At 38.6% G+C, this 15,537-nt stretch overlaps 1 protein-coding gene across 8 annotated transcripts in view; it reads left to right on the forward strand.

Moving 5' to 3' along the window:
* LOC126285025 (copper-transporting ATPase 1) overlaps positions 1-15,537 on the forward strand; it is a 535,387-nt gene that overhangs the window by 319,765 nt on the left and 200,085 nt on the right. For all 8 annotated transcript variants that reach the window (XM_049984341.1, XM_049984343.1, XM_049984345.1 and 5 more), the window contains one exon: positions 5,311-5,431. In XM_049984341.1, the coding sequence (XP_049840298.1) occupies positions 5,311-5,431 (121 nt within the window). The remainder of the gene's footprint in view (positions 1-5,310; positions 5,432-15,537) is intronic.

Below are 15,537 nucleotides of genomic sequence, written 5' to 3' on the forward strand. Positions count from 1 at the left end.
AGTCCACGGGGGGCGTGGTCGGTAGTGAGCGGCAGTGTGTTGGAGGATTATTAGCAGTAGGGTCCGGAAAGAAAGTGAGCTCGAGGAGCGTAGAGACAGTCCAGGGAAGTAGTTAATTGGAGGATGGCTGAGACAGAAGTCTAGCAGAGTGGTGAATGGAGGATACTCTCTGCGATGGCTCGGGCGCATTTATTGACGGTTCCATCAGTTCTTGGTAGAATGTTTTATACATTATGAATAAAATACACATAACACTGGTGTACTATTACACTAGTGTCGTAATGGCTCGGTTGCTTGGATGCTGTGGTGAGATGCACTTCATTCAGTTTGGCAAAGTGAACTCACATCAGTAGGCTGCTAGCTGTGGCCATCAGAAACCTGTAGCATGAAGGAACTGGTGGCAGAGAGTTGGGCAGTAACCTTAGTATCTGGGCAGCAGGATTCTGGTGTGACACTTAGTGGGTGGACAATTTATAATTTAATGGAAGAGACTGAGTGTTTCTGATTGCATCACTGTTTACGGCAACACGCGTGCTGCTGGTAGTGGGACTGGCACTGGCCAGCACTGTGGAGGCTGCTTGAGGATCGCTTGAAAATAACCCAGCATGTTCGTGTTGATGTCGGCTGTTTTGTTACTAGCAGACCAGGGCTGTGGCTGTCTGTGAGGTCGTTGGCCAGTCACTGGTGGCAGCCAGTGGGTACAGTATTGTTGACCAATGCTGTCTGGTAGGAGTCCCAAACTGAGGAGCAATACCAAAACATTCACTGAATGAGGTATTTCTGTATCATATAAGAATGCATGGTTTCATGGTGACATGTACTGATAAAATTCTCTTGAGCTTCAGTGGTTTAAAATGCACAAGCTTTTTGCTGAGTACTCTTCAGCCTTTGTCAAGTGATCACTGTTTTCTGGGTGCTGCTTCCATCCTTCTATAGCCACACTGCCTTCTGTGATGTCACTGATGCTCGCTTCAATACCATTTAAGGTAATATTTTTGTTGCACTGTGCATCCGATGCGCCTCCTTCGACCTTTTGATGGCCGAGTCCCGAGCCATGCTTATCTATACACCATGATCTTTATTGAGGGTGTCATCACAATTTTTTATCTTGATCACTTCTTCAATTATGCTATCCCAAAACTTTTACTCCGTGTAATAACTGATGTCTCTCTGAATGCAATACTATGTCCATTTTGTAAAGCATGCTCTCTTATCACCGGTTTCTCAGTGTACCGAAGGTGAAAAAATCTCTCGTGTTCTACACAGCGTGTTCAATAGTAGGCACAGTTTGTCTTACAAAAAACTGTCTGCACCCACACTGTATTTTATACGCTCCTGGCATTCTAAGGCCTACATTGTCTACTACAGGCCTCGTGAGTTGTCGAAATTTTGTTGAAGCCCTGAAGACAGGATCTATTCTCTCTCTCTCTCTCTCTCTCTCTCTCTCTCTCTCCCCCCTCTCTCTCTCTCTCTCTCTCTCTCTCTCTCTCTCTCTCTCTCTCTCTCTCTCTCTCTCTCTCTCTCTCTCCCCCCCCTCCCTCCCTAGGAGCTGGGCTAAACTTTCCTGTTATTGAGCCATAGTATATAGAAGCACAACCTTCTTAGAGTCATACTCGGGGCCCTCCTGCTTCTGTGTTTTTGAAAAGTGGGCTTGCGAAATCTGGTAGTAGTTGTAGATTGTTTCCTTGAATAGTTAACACAAATGGCTCAGTTCCTTTTGGTAGGTTTTCAGAGTCTGGCATGGCTTCTGCTCAATGCACCGAGGTCTTCAGAATGGTGCAACATTTCTGCAGCAGATGGTAATAGCTGATATCATGCAGATAACAGTTCATGTGGGTGGGTTTCCAGTAAACGCTGTGACTGAGAAGCCCACTTGCTTTACAGCAGATGAGGTCCTAAAGGAAAGGTAACATCAGTTTCTACCTCTATCGTGAATTTGATGTTTATGTGGTCAAAGAATTCTCCCAGTTCTTCACATCCATGAGATGAGGCAATGAACATATCATTGTTGTAATGATAAAAACAACTGCACTTTGCAGGAGCCATGTCCAGCGTGATGTCCTCAAAGTGCTCCATAAACAGATGGATTAAATTTACAGAATCTGTTGGACATTTGCCTTTTGTATGTTTAGTTTTATGTGGTCTTTCAACTTCAAATTGCTCCACATGCATACTTTCTGATATTTTATGGCTGCGACTGTGTCCATATAAAGTAATTGTACAGTCACATAAAAATGGAGGCTTGCTGTACATTTAGTGCAATGTGTCAGATTTGTGAATGATGGAGCTTACATGCCAATTCCTGCACCAAGTGTCAATTCTCTGTAGGTCTCTCTGCATCTCGGTACAATTTTCTACCATTGTTGCTTCTGTCACCCACAAACAGCTTCCTAGAGCTTCTGGCATTAACTACTAGGCTGTTTATGTTTACTGTAAACAGTAATTATTCTATATGGTCCCTTGGGAAATGCCCAAAGATATTTTTGTAAGATCATCTCTCTCAGTTAGGAATGACAAGTGGTGTTCTGTTTGCCAAAAACCTCTTCAATCCAGTCACAAAGTTGTTCTGATATTTTGTATGGTTATATTTTGTTCATTAGGCAACAGTGAAGAACTGCATGGAACACTTTCCAGAATCCAAGGAATATGGTATCAACCTTGGCACCGTTCTACTACATCCTGGGTTTCATGAACGAACAGAGCAAGCTGATTTTCAAATGATTGTTGTTTACAGAATGCATGTTGGTTTCTACAGATGAAATTTTCAGTCTTCAGATTGTTTGCAGTTTGCAGTATGCAAATATAAAATATGTTACAAAATTTTACAGCACTCACATAAGCAGTATAGCCCCATAGCTGTGTGTAAAAGTTCAACAACCACTCTTGAAAATGAGAAAGACTTGGTGCGTTTTTCCAATAGTGTGGAATGCAGCATATAATAAGCTGCCACTAGACAAGGGCCAAAGTCTTTCATATACTCTGTGTAGAATTGTGTAGGTATTCCATTGGCTCCCATTGCCTTCTTGCTGTTGAGCAATTTTAGTCGATTTTCTATCCTGTGGCTACTGTCTTCAATTTTTGTCAATGTGGTGTTTGTGCAACAATTGAAAGTAGAAATCCTCTAATGATATTCCTCAGTGAAAAATTTTTAGAAAAGGAAATACAGTATTTCTGCCTGCTGTCATTCTCCAGTACACACACTGTCATTTACAACAATATTCATATATGATGGTATTATGATTTTAAACTTTCATAACAAGAATGTGGTAAACATTTATTGAAAATAGAAAAAAGAAGTACTTAATTAAGGAAGCAAGATTAGGTACAAGTAAAAATATATATTGCTAATATAGAGAAGTCTGTAGTGCAAATTTTCTTGATAATGGGGAGTTAGAATAGCCAAGACTGTGATGACTTGAAGTATCTGATTTGTTGATTTTATCTTGTATTTTATAAATCATTTGTCATATTTTCTCAGCGCACAAATCACAGTAGAGTTTTACTTAATGTAGGATTAATGTTACATATCTATTAAATTTTTGTTTCACGGTGAGTCTGATAAGATCTACAAAAAGCAATGTAAAGTGTTTTGCAGTATCTAGATATGTTGTTTTGTTTATGTGCCTTTTTATTTGGAGTGGGGAGGGGGAGGTTAGAGGTCAGAGGTCAGAGGAGGTACACACAGGCATTTATATGTACATGTAGCTTCCTAATCCCTTGGATTCTCTGTTATCACATCCTCTGTACTGCCTACTGCAGATATAAATAAGTTTCTGTGTGGTCACTTGTTCCATCACTCACATGAAATAGTACTAGAGAGATTTGCACTGATAAATCTGCTTCCCTGTTTCAGACCCTACCCTGTGCCTAGCCTCTTTCATACTAAAATCAAAAAATGAAAACTTCAGGTAGGAATATCAAGAATGTCAGAGGAGATAGATTGCTACTTACCATAAAGATGACATGCTAAATTACAGCCAGGCATGATTAAGACATTTACACATAAACTTTTCGCCACAGCCTTCATCAGAAACAAACACACACATACATACATACATACACACACACACACACACACACACACACACACACACACACACACACACACACACAATTTTGAAACAAGCAAGCACACCTCACACCCACACACACATGACCACCAACTCCAACAGTGGGGCCAGAGTGCAAATGTTCATGGGATGGAAGCAACAATCTGGAGGGGGTGGGGAAGGGATGCAATAGCCATGTACGGGGGGGGGGGGGGGGGGGGGGGGGGGAATTAGGAGCATTATGTGGCAGGACTAGAATGCCAACAGGTGCAGCGTCAGGAGGTTGTGGGGCAAGGAGGTGGGGAAAACAGAGCAAAAAAGAGAGGCGCGGGAAAGATGAGTGGGTGCATTGACAGTGTGTGGCAAATGGAGGGAGGGACACATGAATGGGGAGGATGTGACAGGACAGAGGATGTGGAAACAGTTGAGAGGAGGATGTGGGGAGAATATGTTACCATAGGTGGAGGCTGGGATAATTACGGGACTGGCGAATATATTGTAAGGATAGCTCCCATCTGTGCAGCTGAGAAAAGCTAGTGGTGGATTGGAGGATCCAGATGGCTCGGGTGGTGAAGCAGCCATTAAAATCAAGCATGCTATGTTCAGCTGCATGTTGTGCCACTTGATTGCCTTCTTTGCTATTGGCCATGATTTGGTGATGGCACTTCATATTGGTGGACAGCTGCTTGATAATAGTACTAATGTAAAAAGCTCTGCAGTGATTGTAGCGGAGCTGCTGAGTGACATGGCTGCTTTCGCACATGGCCCGGTCTCTGATGGCATAAGATTAACCTGTGAGAGGAGTCATATGGGAAGTGCTGGGTGTATGGATTGCACACACACACACACACACACACACACACACATTTGATCCTTGTGGCAAGGGATTGAGATTCAGAGTGGCATAGGGATAGATTTGTATGTTCTGGAGATTGGATGGGTGATGGAACATAACTTTAGAAGGGAACAATGATAGATAATCACAGCTCTGGCAAAGGATGTGGTTCAATTGTTCCAGTCTGTACAACTTCACACCAGCCAAAGGCTGTTGATTTATTGTATTCATTTTCATTATCAGAAGTTGATGGAATACAATTTTATGATTATTATGGAATAGCTAGTATGTATCCACTGTATAATCTTACTGTTGATATTTTTTAGTAATCTTTAATGCAAATTACCATCGCAATAGAAGCAGATGTACTTCTGTCTTAGAAAACTTTAATGCAAACCAAAATACGTGCTCTACTGTTACCTTAAGGTCCTGATTGGCAACAGAGAATGGATGCGCCGCACTATTGGAGAGGTGCCTTCTGATGTGGACAGTAAAATGACAGAGGAGGAAGAACTTGGAAGGACATCAGTCATGTGTGCCATTAATGGTAAGTACGATTCAAGAAAATAGCTTAATGATCCTCAGTTAAGCATTTAACACTATGCATAGAATGTAAAACCTATCTCATAAATGAGAATTACTAAAATTTTAAATACAATAATCTGCTAGCATTTAAGTGCAATTACTATCTAATGATACTCTATGTGATACGTGCCCATCTTAATAATTTTTCACTAAAGGGATAACAGCTACAGCAGATAGGATCTTTGACTTGTATTATACTTCAACAAAAACAAAACATGATTTAAATTTTCTTGTTCTTCTTATGAAACAAGGACCTTCATTGTTATGTCTCTTGACCTCTCCTCTTCTTCTTTAACACATCTTCTGGTTTCCTCCGGCTCTTCTCTGTGGACTCACTCACTGTATACCTTTATCTTTGTGGGTCTTCCTTGTGGTCTCTTTCCAGCTGATCTTTCAGAAAGTACTTTCTCAGCACACTTTCCTCTGCTGTTGTTGTCATGAATGCCTTCTCCTGCAGCTTTGGTGTTTCTATCTTGTCCTGAAGTTTTGAAGTCCCCATCCTTTTTCTGATCTCCTCATTTATGAGTCTGTTCTTTCTTGTCTTCAGTACTTCTTAAAAATTTCAACTCTGCTGCCTGCATTCTGGTTCCTCCCATTTTTGTTGTAGTCCATTGACCAGCTGCTATGCTAGAATGTGTTCAGAATACATTGTATATAGAACTTTAATAAAGATTTTGCATTGTTTGAATATATCACTTTTTACATTCGTTTGCGACATCTCTGTTCCACATTATATGCCTTAGATTGTGGTAGAAGCTTTTTGCTTTTCATATGCTTTTCCAAATTTTGTTATCTAACTTGCCATCATTAGTGCCCCACTTATTAAGTGCTTGACCTTTTGACCCCATCCAAAAATTTTCAATTTTTTTCCTTTCCCCTTCCATCCTTCAGTCCTTCCCCCGGTCATTACTATTTTTTGCTCTTTTGTGGACTTACTCTCACCTCAAATTTTTCTGTCTCTTGGTTCTATGTATATGCTTGCTTTTACACTTTTATCTCATCCTCACATCACTACATCTGCAAATGTGGCTTTTTTGTATATCTTCCTAATTTATGTTTAACCTTGACTGTGATGGATAATAAAGAGGAGAGCATACTTCACCATTGTAGGCCCAGTTCAACTTTCATCCATTTTGTTCCTCCTGTACTGCTCTTTACTCTACTAACACAATTTTTTTGCAAGGCTTTTATCATTTGCAATTACAGTTTTTTTAACTTGTCTATTCATCAATGTCCTCACAATGAACTGTCTAAGTAATCTCTCATAAGTTTCATCAATGTGGTTAAATGTCATAATAGTGTCGTTTCCAAATTTCATCGTTTAATCCATTCCTCTCAGATGACAAATGGCCCCTTAGATCACAAATTTTGTTTTCCATTCTGCTGTTGAGCCCCATTTGATATGATTTTTCATAGCTCTCAAATGCTCCATTCCTAAATGTGACTGTACTAGGCATCAATGCTGCATAGTGCTGCCATCTAAGGAAGCCCGTGCTAAGTCAGTGTCGAATGTAGCAATTATGTTGAGAGTCAGGTTGTAATTATCATGTTCAAGTAATTTATTATTATGTTCAAATTAGTAGGCACAAAATGACTAGTTCTTCACTCATTGTCCTTTCTGAGGAAGAGATTGTAGAGCTTCTAGAGGAATGTCTTGATGAAAATGAGTGACAATGTTTTTGATGATGATGATGATGATGATGATGATGATGATGATAATGGAAACAGTCCAGCCTGAAGAGTTGCAAAAAGTATCTCACATTGAAAAGATTTGTATTGTAATACTTAAGTAAATATATTTGAGTGACAGCACACTTTTCTTTTTAATACATACTCTAATTGTTGTTCAGTGCCATTATTTGTTTCCACAAAGAGACTCGCACAATTCTCAGTCGCATGGTCAACACCTGTGCACCATACAGAGATACCCAGTGTTTGCATTAATGCTTTGTCTTAGATCATCTTCATTACTTGATGTCTGTGTCAAAATCCCAATCCAGACTGATGCCGGATAAAGGGGAAATGACTCTGTCAAGGACACAAGTTAATTTAGACCCAAGAATCGTCCATTTGCAAGAAGATTAATGTGTCTTAATATGTTGCCAATGATGTCTTTAAATGACTTGAGCAGTATTATGGAAATATCACTGCACTACAAAATATATAGGTGTTTGTCAATACCCAGTGAATAACCCATTCATCATAGAAGAAACTACCTACACTGATAAAGAAATAACTGTTGCAGCAGTGCACATCATCAAAATCCAACCATTTTGTTGTAGTGCACAATTTAAATCATTTTGCTCTAATATTGTGGCATGTCAGATTGAAGTGACTGCTGTGGCAATGTGTGTATAGAAATTTTTTCTTTAGAAAGAGTTGCTAGTCCCACTGAAAGTGCTGTAGACAAAAACATACTGAAACCTGTAGAGTCTAAACTGTATCTGTTCTGCCCAAAACTCAATACTGATTTGTAAGCATCACATATCTTTTATGTTAGTATTAAAGCACTGATTGTCCTTAGTTATGTCAAGAACATTGACATTAATAAATTCTGTTTAGAGCAGCATCTAGAAGCATGTGCAACAGAAGTAGAGTTCCATAACAGATCCTATTTACTGAGCACCTGCAGAGAAATTATAATCTATTCATAAATCATCTAGAAGCTCTTTTGGGTTATTTAACAGTAAGGAACAAAGAAATTATGATTGCTGGTGACTTTAATACAGATTTTCTAATTCAATCTTCCAGTAAACATTTACTGCAGTTAGTAATGTTGTCTTTCAATCTAACTCACACTGTAAACTTTCCAACTAGGATCACTAAATCCTCAAGGACAGCCATTGATAACATTTTTATAGACAAATCAAAGGGACAAAATCATATTATAAAACCTGTAATAAATGGACTATCAGATCATGACATGCAGCTCCTTGTTTTAGATGTAAATTCTAAGCAGATTATCAAGACTGCTAAATCTGAATACAGGAGAGTATTCAATCAACCAAAAATTGAGTGTTTTAGAAAACTGCTCAAAGATATGAACTGGAAAGATGTTTATAGTGCTCATGACATGAATGAAAAATATAACACATTCATGAACAATGTCAGTACCATGTTTGAAAACTGTTTTCCTCTAAAAGTTACTCAAATTAAACAGAAGTCTATAATAAAACCATGGGTCACACAAGGAATAAATATTACCTGTAAGACAAAAAGGAAAATGTATCTGTCGACGAAGAATAGCTCCAATGCTGCTGATTTAGCCAAATACAAGGAATACTGTAAAATATTAAAAAAAGTAAGTCAGGCATCTAAACAAATACACTACGAGAAGAAGATAGCAATGTCAGGGAACAAAATAAAAACAATATGGGATATAGTGAAAAAGGAAACTGGTAGAACCAGAAAGGAACAGGAGCAAATAGCACTAAGGGTAGATGAAACATTAGTAACCGATGGGCATAGTGTGGCAAATCTATTTAACAAGTACTTTATATCCATTACTGATAGAATGGGATTGTCAGGATCAGTAAATAATGCCCTTGAATATCTGAAACTAGCCTTTACAAATAGCTTTAGGAATATGAATATGTCACTCACATCACCAAAAGAAATAACATCCATAATAAAATCTTTAAAAACAATGCATTCTAGTGGTTACGATGAAATATCAACAAAGTTAATTAAGGCATGTTCTTGTGAGTTTAGTACAATTCTAAGTTACTTGTGTAACCAGACAATTATAACTGGGACATTTCCTGACTGTCTGAAATATGCAGATGTTAAGCCTCTATTCAAGAAAGGGGATAAAGAGATGCCATCAAACTACAGACCGATTTCACTTTTGCCAGCATTCTCAAAATTTTTAGAAAAAGTAATCTACAGGCAGCTTTTCAACCATCTGACCACAAATAACATATTATCAAGAACACAGTTTGGATTTCTGAAGGGTTCTGATATCGAAAAGGCTATTTACACCTACAGTGAAAATGTACTTAATTCATTAAATAACAAGTTACAAGCAGCAGGTATTTTCTGTGATTTGTCAAAGGCATTCGATTGTGTAAACCACAACATCCTTTTAAATAAATTAGAATTCTATGGTGTCACAGGCAGTGCTGCAAAATGGTTCAAGTCAGACCTCGCTAACAGGAAACAAAGGGTGTCAGTGCAAGGGACTAATGAATTAAGTCATCACTCATCATCAGAATGGGAAGAAATTACATGTGGTGTCCCACAAGGATCCATCTTAGGGCCATTGCTTTTTCTTGTGTACATTAACGATCCCTCATCAGTTACACTGCCAGAAGCAGAGTTCGTTTTGTTTGCAGATGACACAAGTATTGCAATAAATAGTATGTTGAGTGTAGTTCTAGAAAGATCTGCTAATGATATTTTCATGGATATTAATAAATGGTTTAAAGCCAGCTCACTGACATTAATCTTAGAAAAGACTCACTACATGCAATTCAGAACCTGTAAGAGCTTTCCACCCAGCATATGCATAAAGTACGAAGAAGAGCAGATAGAAGAGGTTGACAGTCTTAAATTCCTGGGATTACAACTTGATAATAAATTCAGTTGGGAGGAGCACACCACAGAACTGCAGAAACGCCTTAACAAATCTGTATTTGCAATTCGAGTGTTAGCAGACATAGGCGACATAAAAGTGAAAAAGCTTGCATACTTTGCCTACTTTCATTCCATAATGTCATATGGTATAATATTTTGAGGTAACTCTTCAAGTCAAACAAAAGTTTTCAGAGTCCAAAAGCGTGTAATACGTATTATTTGTGGAGTAAACTCACGGACGTCTTGTAGAAACCTCTTCAAAGAACTGGGTATACTAACTACTGCCTCTCAGTATATTTACTCCTTAATGAAATTTGTCCTAAATAATATATCTCTTTTTCCAACATACAGCTCAGTTCATACATACAATACCAGGAACAAAAATGATCTGCACAAGGACTTAAAAGCACTTATTTAATTCAAAAAGTGGTCCACTACTCAGGAACACTCATCTTCAATAATTTGCCAGCAAACATAAAAAATTTAGTTACAAATAGAGATCAGTTTAAAAGGAGCCTGAAAGACTTACTAGTAGCCAACTCCTTCTACTCCATTGACGAATTTTTTAATAGAAACAAATGATGTGTTGTATATATTTATACTATTAGTATTGTTACTTCAGCTTAAAAAAATAGAAAATAAAAAAAGGTGACATGTTCCACATCCACGAGGATCTCCTCAACACGGATCTATGGAACGAAAACTAATCTAATCTAATCTAATCTAATCTAATCTAATCTAATCTATGACTGTAAGATTGCAACTAATAGGTATGTGTAAGTGTGTGCATGTGTGGATGTTATTCTGTATTGAAAGTTTGTCTTGCAAATTTTAGAGTAGATAGGATGCTTTGAGATTTCCTTGTTACTTCCAAATAGTAAAAACAAATCTTGAAACAATCTCATGCTGAAAAACAGAATAACTTGCTGGTATCATAAGGAGGTGCCACTTCATTAAAGGAAAAGAAAGAAAAGGCAAACACTGTATAACCTTTTCAAATCATTTGAAATGTTCAGCCAGAGCATTGGAACAACACTCACAGCAGGGTGAAACAAAAGTAGAATTAGTGGTACATGAGGTTACAAAAAAAGTGTACAGGGCCATACTGAATCCAGAGAAAAGTGTTTTTAATTAGGAGACACATTCTGTCGTCTAGGTAGATCAACATGCATTCATATTTAATAGGAGTTTGCTGGCATCTTTGCCAATCAATGATACAACAACCATTTTCAGTCTATATGAGGTCACTCAGATCTCTGATCATACAGATAAAAATGGTTTTCTAATGACTGATGTGTGAACATGACTAGAGAGGATATATATATATATATATTTTTTTTTAATCCGCTAGATTTCTCGCATCACTAGGTAACTAGTCAAAGAATGTTATGGCAGAACACCTCACTATTTTCTGCACCACGCAGAGAGTGTTGAATGGTATAATAGTGTAAGCAATTTTTTGTTCTAGTGCTATACAAGTGTGATCAAATAGTAACAGGATTTTTTTAATTTCATGGGCTTTATACATCAGATAAAAAAAAGTTGGTATACTTTTCCCCATGTATGTTTGCATATTCAACTGTTTTGAATATGAAGTGCATTGTTAACAATTGAAAGGTTATATGCATTTTTGAGTACTTGGTGAATTTTTACTTTTAAAAAAGATGGATCAGAGAATTTTCATTAAATTGTGCTTAAGATGGAATAAAGTGGAGCACCACATTCAAAATATTAACTGTGGCTTTTGGTGAACCTTCTATGAGTAAGATAAGAGTTTATGAGTGGTGTTGTTGTTGCAGTCTTCAGTCCCGAGACTGGTTTGATGCAGCCCTCCATGCTACTCTATCCTGTGCAAGCTTCATCTCCCAGTACCTATTGCAATCTACATCCTTCTGAATCTGCTTAGTGTATTCATCTCTTAGTCTCCCTCTACGATTTTTACCCTCCACGCTGCCCTCCAATACCAAATTGGTGATCCCTTGATGCCTCAGAACATGTCCTACCAACCGATCCCTTCTTCTGGTCAAGTTGTGCCACAAACTTCTCAACTCCTTATTATATTCAATACTTCCTCATTAGTTATTTGATCTACCCATCTAATCTTCAGCATTCTTCTGTAGCACCACATTTCGAAAGCTTCTGTTCTCTTCTGGTCCAAACTATTTATCGTCCATGTTTCACTTCCATAAATGGCTACACTCCATACAAATACTTTCAGAAATGACTTCCTGACATTTAAATCTATTCTCGATGTTAACAAATTTCTCTTCTTCAGAAACGCTTTCCTTGCCATTGCCAGTCTACCTTTTCTTACCTTCTCTACTTCGACCATCATCAGTTATTTTGCTCCCCAAATAGCAAAACTCCTTTACTACTTTAAGTGTCTCATTTCCTAATCTAATTCCCTCAGCATCCTCCAACTTAATTCGACTACATTCCATTATCCTCGTTTTGGTTTTGTTGATGTTCATCATATATCCTCCTTTCAAGACACTGCCCATTCCATTCAACTGCTCTTCCAAGTCCTTTGCTGTCTCTGACAGAATTACAATGTCATCAGCAAACCTCAATGTCTTTATTTCTTCTCCATGGATTTTAATACCTACTCCGAATTTTTCTTTCGTTTCCTTTACTGCTTGCTCAATATACAGATTGAATAACATTGGGGAGAGGCTACAACCCTGTCTTACTCCCTTCCCGACCACTGCTTCCCTTTCATGTCCCTCGACTCTTATAACTGCTATCTGGTTTCTGTACAAATTGTAAATAGCCTTTTGCTTCCTGTATTTTACCCCTGCCACCTTTAGAATTTGAAAGAGAGTATTCCAGGCAACATTGTTAAAAGCTTTCTCTAAGTCTACAAATGCTAGAAATGTAGGTTTGCCCTTCCTTAATCTAGCTTCTAAGATAAGTCATAGGGGCAGTATTGCCTCACGTGTTCCAACATTTCTACGGAATCCAAACTGATCTTCCCCGAGGTAGGCTTCTACTAGTTTTTCCATTCGTCTGTAAAGAATTCGCGTTAGTGTTTTGCAGCTGTGACTTATTAAACTGATAGTTCGCTAATTTTCACATCTGTCAACACCTGCTTTCTTTGGGATTCTAATTATTATATTCTTGTTGAAGTCTGAAGATATTTCACCTGTCTCATACATCTTGCTCACCAAATGGTGAAGTTTTGTGAGGACTGGCTCTCCCAAGACCGTCAGTAGTTGCAATGGAATGTTGTCTACTCCGGGGGCCTTCTTTTGACTCAGGTCTTTCAGTGCTCTGTCAGACTCTTCACGCAATATCATATCTCCCATTTCATCTTCATCTACATCCTCTTTCATTTCCATAATATTGTCCTCAAGTGCATCGCCCTTGTATAGACCCTCTATATACTCCTTCCACCTTTCTGCATTCCCTTCTTTGCTTAGAACTGGGTTTCCATCTGAGCTCTTCATGTTCATACAAGTGGTTCTCTCATCTCCAAAGGTCTCTTTAATTTTCCTGTAGGCAGTATCTATATTACCCCTAGTGAGATAAGCCTCCACATCCTTACATTTGTCCTCTAGCCATCCCTGTTTAGCCATTTTGCACTTCCTGTCGATCTCAATTTTGAGACGTTTGTATTCCTTTTTGCCTGCTTCATTTAGTGCATTTTTATATTTTCTCCTTTCATAAATTAAATTCAATATTTCTTCTGTTACCCAAGGATTTCTACTAGCCCTCGTCTTTTTACCTACTTGATGCTCTGCTGCCTTCACTACTTCATCCCGCGAAGCTACCCATTCTTCTTCTACTGTATTTCTTTCCCCCATTCCTGTCAATTGTTCCCTTATGCTCTCCCTGAAACTCTGAACAACCTCTGGTTCTTTCCGTTTATCCAGGTCCCATCTCCTTAATTTCCCACCTTTTTGCAGTTTCTTCAGTTTTAATCTACAGGTCACAACCAATAGATTGTGGTCAGAGTCTACATCTGCCCCTGGAAATGTCTTACAATTTCAAACCTGGTTCCTAAATCTCTGTCTTACCATTATATAATCTATCTGAAACCTGTCAGTATCCCCAGGCTTCTTCCATGTATACAGCCTTCTTTTATGATTCTTGAACCAAGTGTTAGCTATGATTAAGTTGTGGTCTGTGCAAAATTCTACCAGGCGGCATCCTCTTTCATTTCTTAGCCCCAGTCCATATTCACCTACTATGTTTCCTTCTCTCCCTTTTCCTACACTCAAGTTCCAGTCACCTATGACTCTTAAATTTTCGTCTCCCTTCACTATCTGAATAATTTCTTTTATCTCATCATACGTTTCATCAATTTCTTCATCATCTGCAGAGCTAGTGGGCATATAAACTTGTTCTACTGTAGTAGGCATGGGCTTTGTGGCTATCTTAGCCACAATAATGCGTTCATTATGCTGTTTGTAGTAGCTTACCCGCATTCCTATTTTCCTGTTCATTATTAAACCAACTCCTGCATTACCCCTATTTGATTTTGTGTTTATAACCCTGTAGTCACCTGACCAGAAGTCTTGTTCCTTCTGCTACCAAACTTCACTAATTCCCACTATATCAAACTTTAACCTATCCATTTCCCTTTTTAAATTTTCTAACCTACCTGCCCGATTAAGGGATCTGACATTCCACGCTCCGATCCGTAGAATGCCAGTTTTCTTTCTCCTGATAACGACATTGTCTTGAGTAGTCCTCGCCCGGAGATTCGAATGGGGGACTATTTTACCTCCGGAATATTTTACCCAAGAGGACGCCATCATCATTTAATCATACAGTAAAGCTGCATGCGCTCGGGAAAAATTATGGCCGTAGTTTCCCCTTGCTTTCAGCCGTTTGCAGTACCAGCACAGCAGAGCCGTTTTGGTTATTGTTACAAGGCCAGATTAGTCAATCATCCAGACTGTTGCCCTTGCAACTACTGAAAAGGCTGCTGCCCCTCTTCAGGAACCACACACTTGTCTGGCCTCTCAACAGATACCCCTCCATTGTGGTTGCACCTAGTCAAGATGATGTCAACCATGCTGGATTCCCTAGCACATCAATTACTGACGTCAGTGAAGAAGTAACAGAATGATGTAATCATACCTTTTGGCTCGTGCCAGCCAAATTTTTTGGTGTTTTGGATATGAAATATGTAGCAGCAAAGGTTGTTCCGATATGGAGATACTGCCAGAGAATGAAGTTGACAATTATCCAGTACTTCTTCAGAAGGTTGTAATGGGTAGGAAAACAGGGGTATATGGGTATGACATTGAAACAAAGGCCCAATCTAGTATGTTGGTAGTAGGTCTCAAGGCTGCAGGGAGTGAAAGGACCATGCCCACAGAGGACTCCAGGCAACAAGATGTATTTACCAGGCAAGAAAACAACCGACACTGGTAATAACACAGTGATATTGCAACTTACTATTTATTCAAATAATCCTTGAAGTAAATAATTCAGAAAACGTTTGCAAAGCAACAAGTGTAACATTTAAGAATTCATATTTTAATT

The sequence above is a fragment of the Schistocerca gregaria genome, chromosome 8 (genome assembly GCF_023897955.1).
Source record: "Schistocerca gregaria isolate iqSchGreg1 chromosome 8, iqSchGreg1.2, whole genome shotgun sequence".
NCBI classification, from domain to species: Eukaryota; Metazoa; Arthropoda; class Insecta; order Orthoptera; family Acrididae; genus Schistocerca; species Schistocerca gregaria.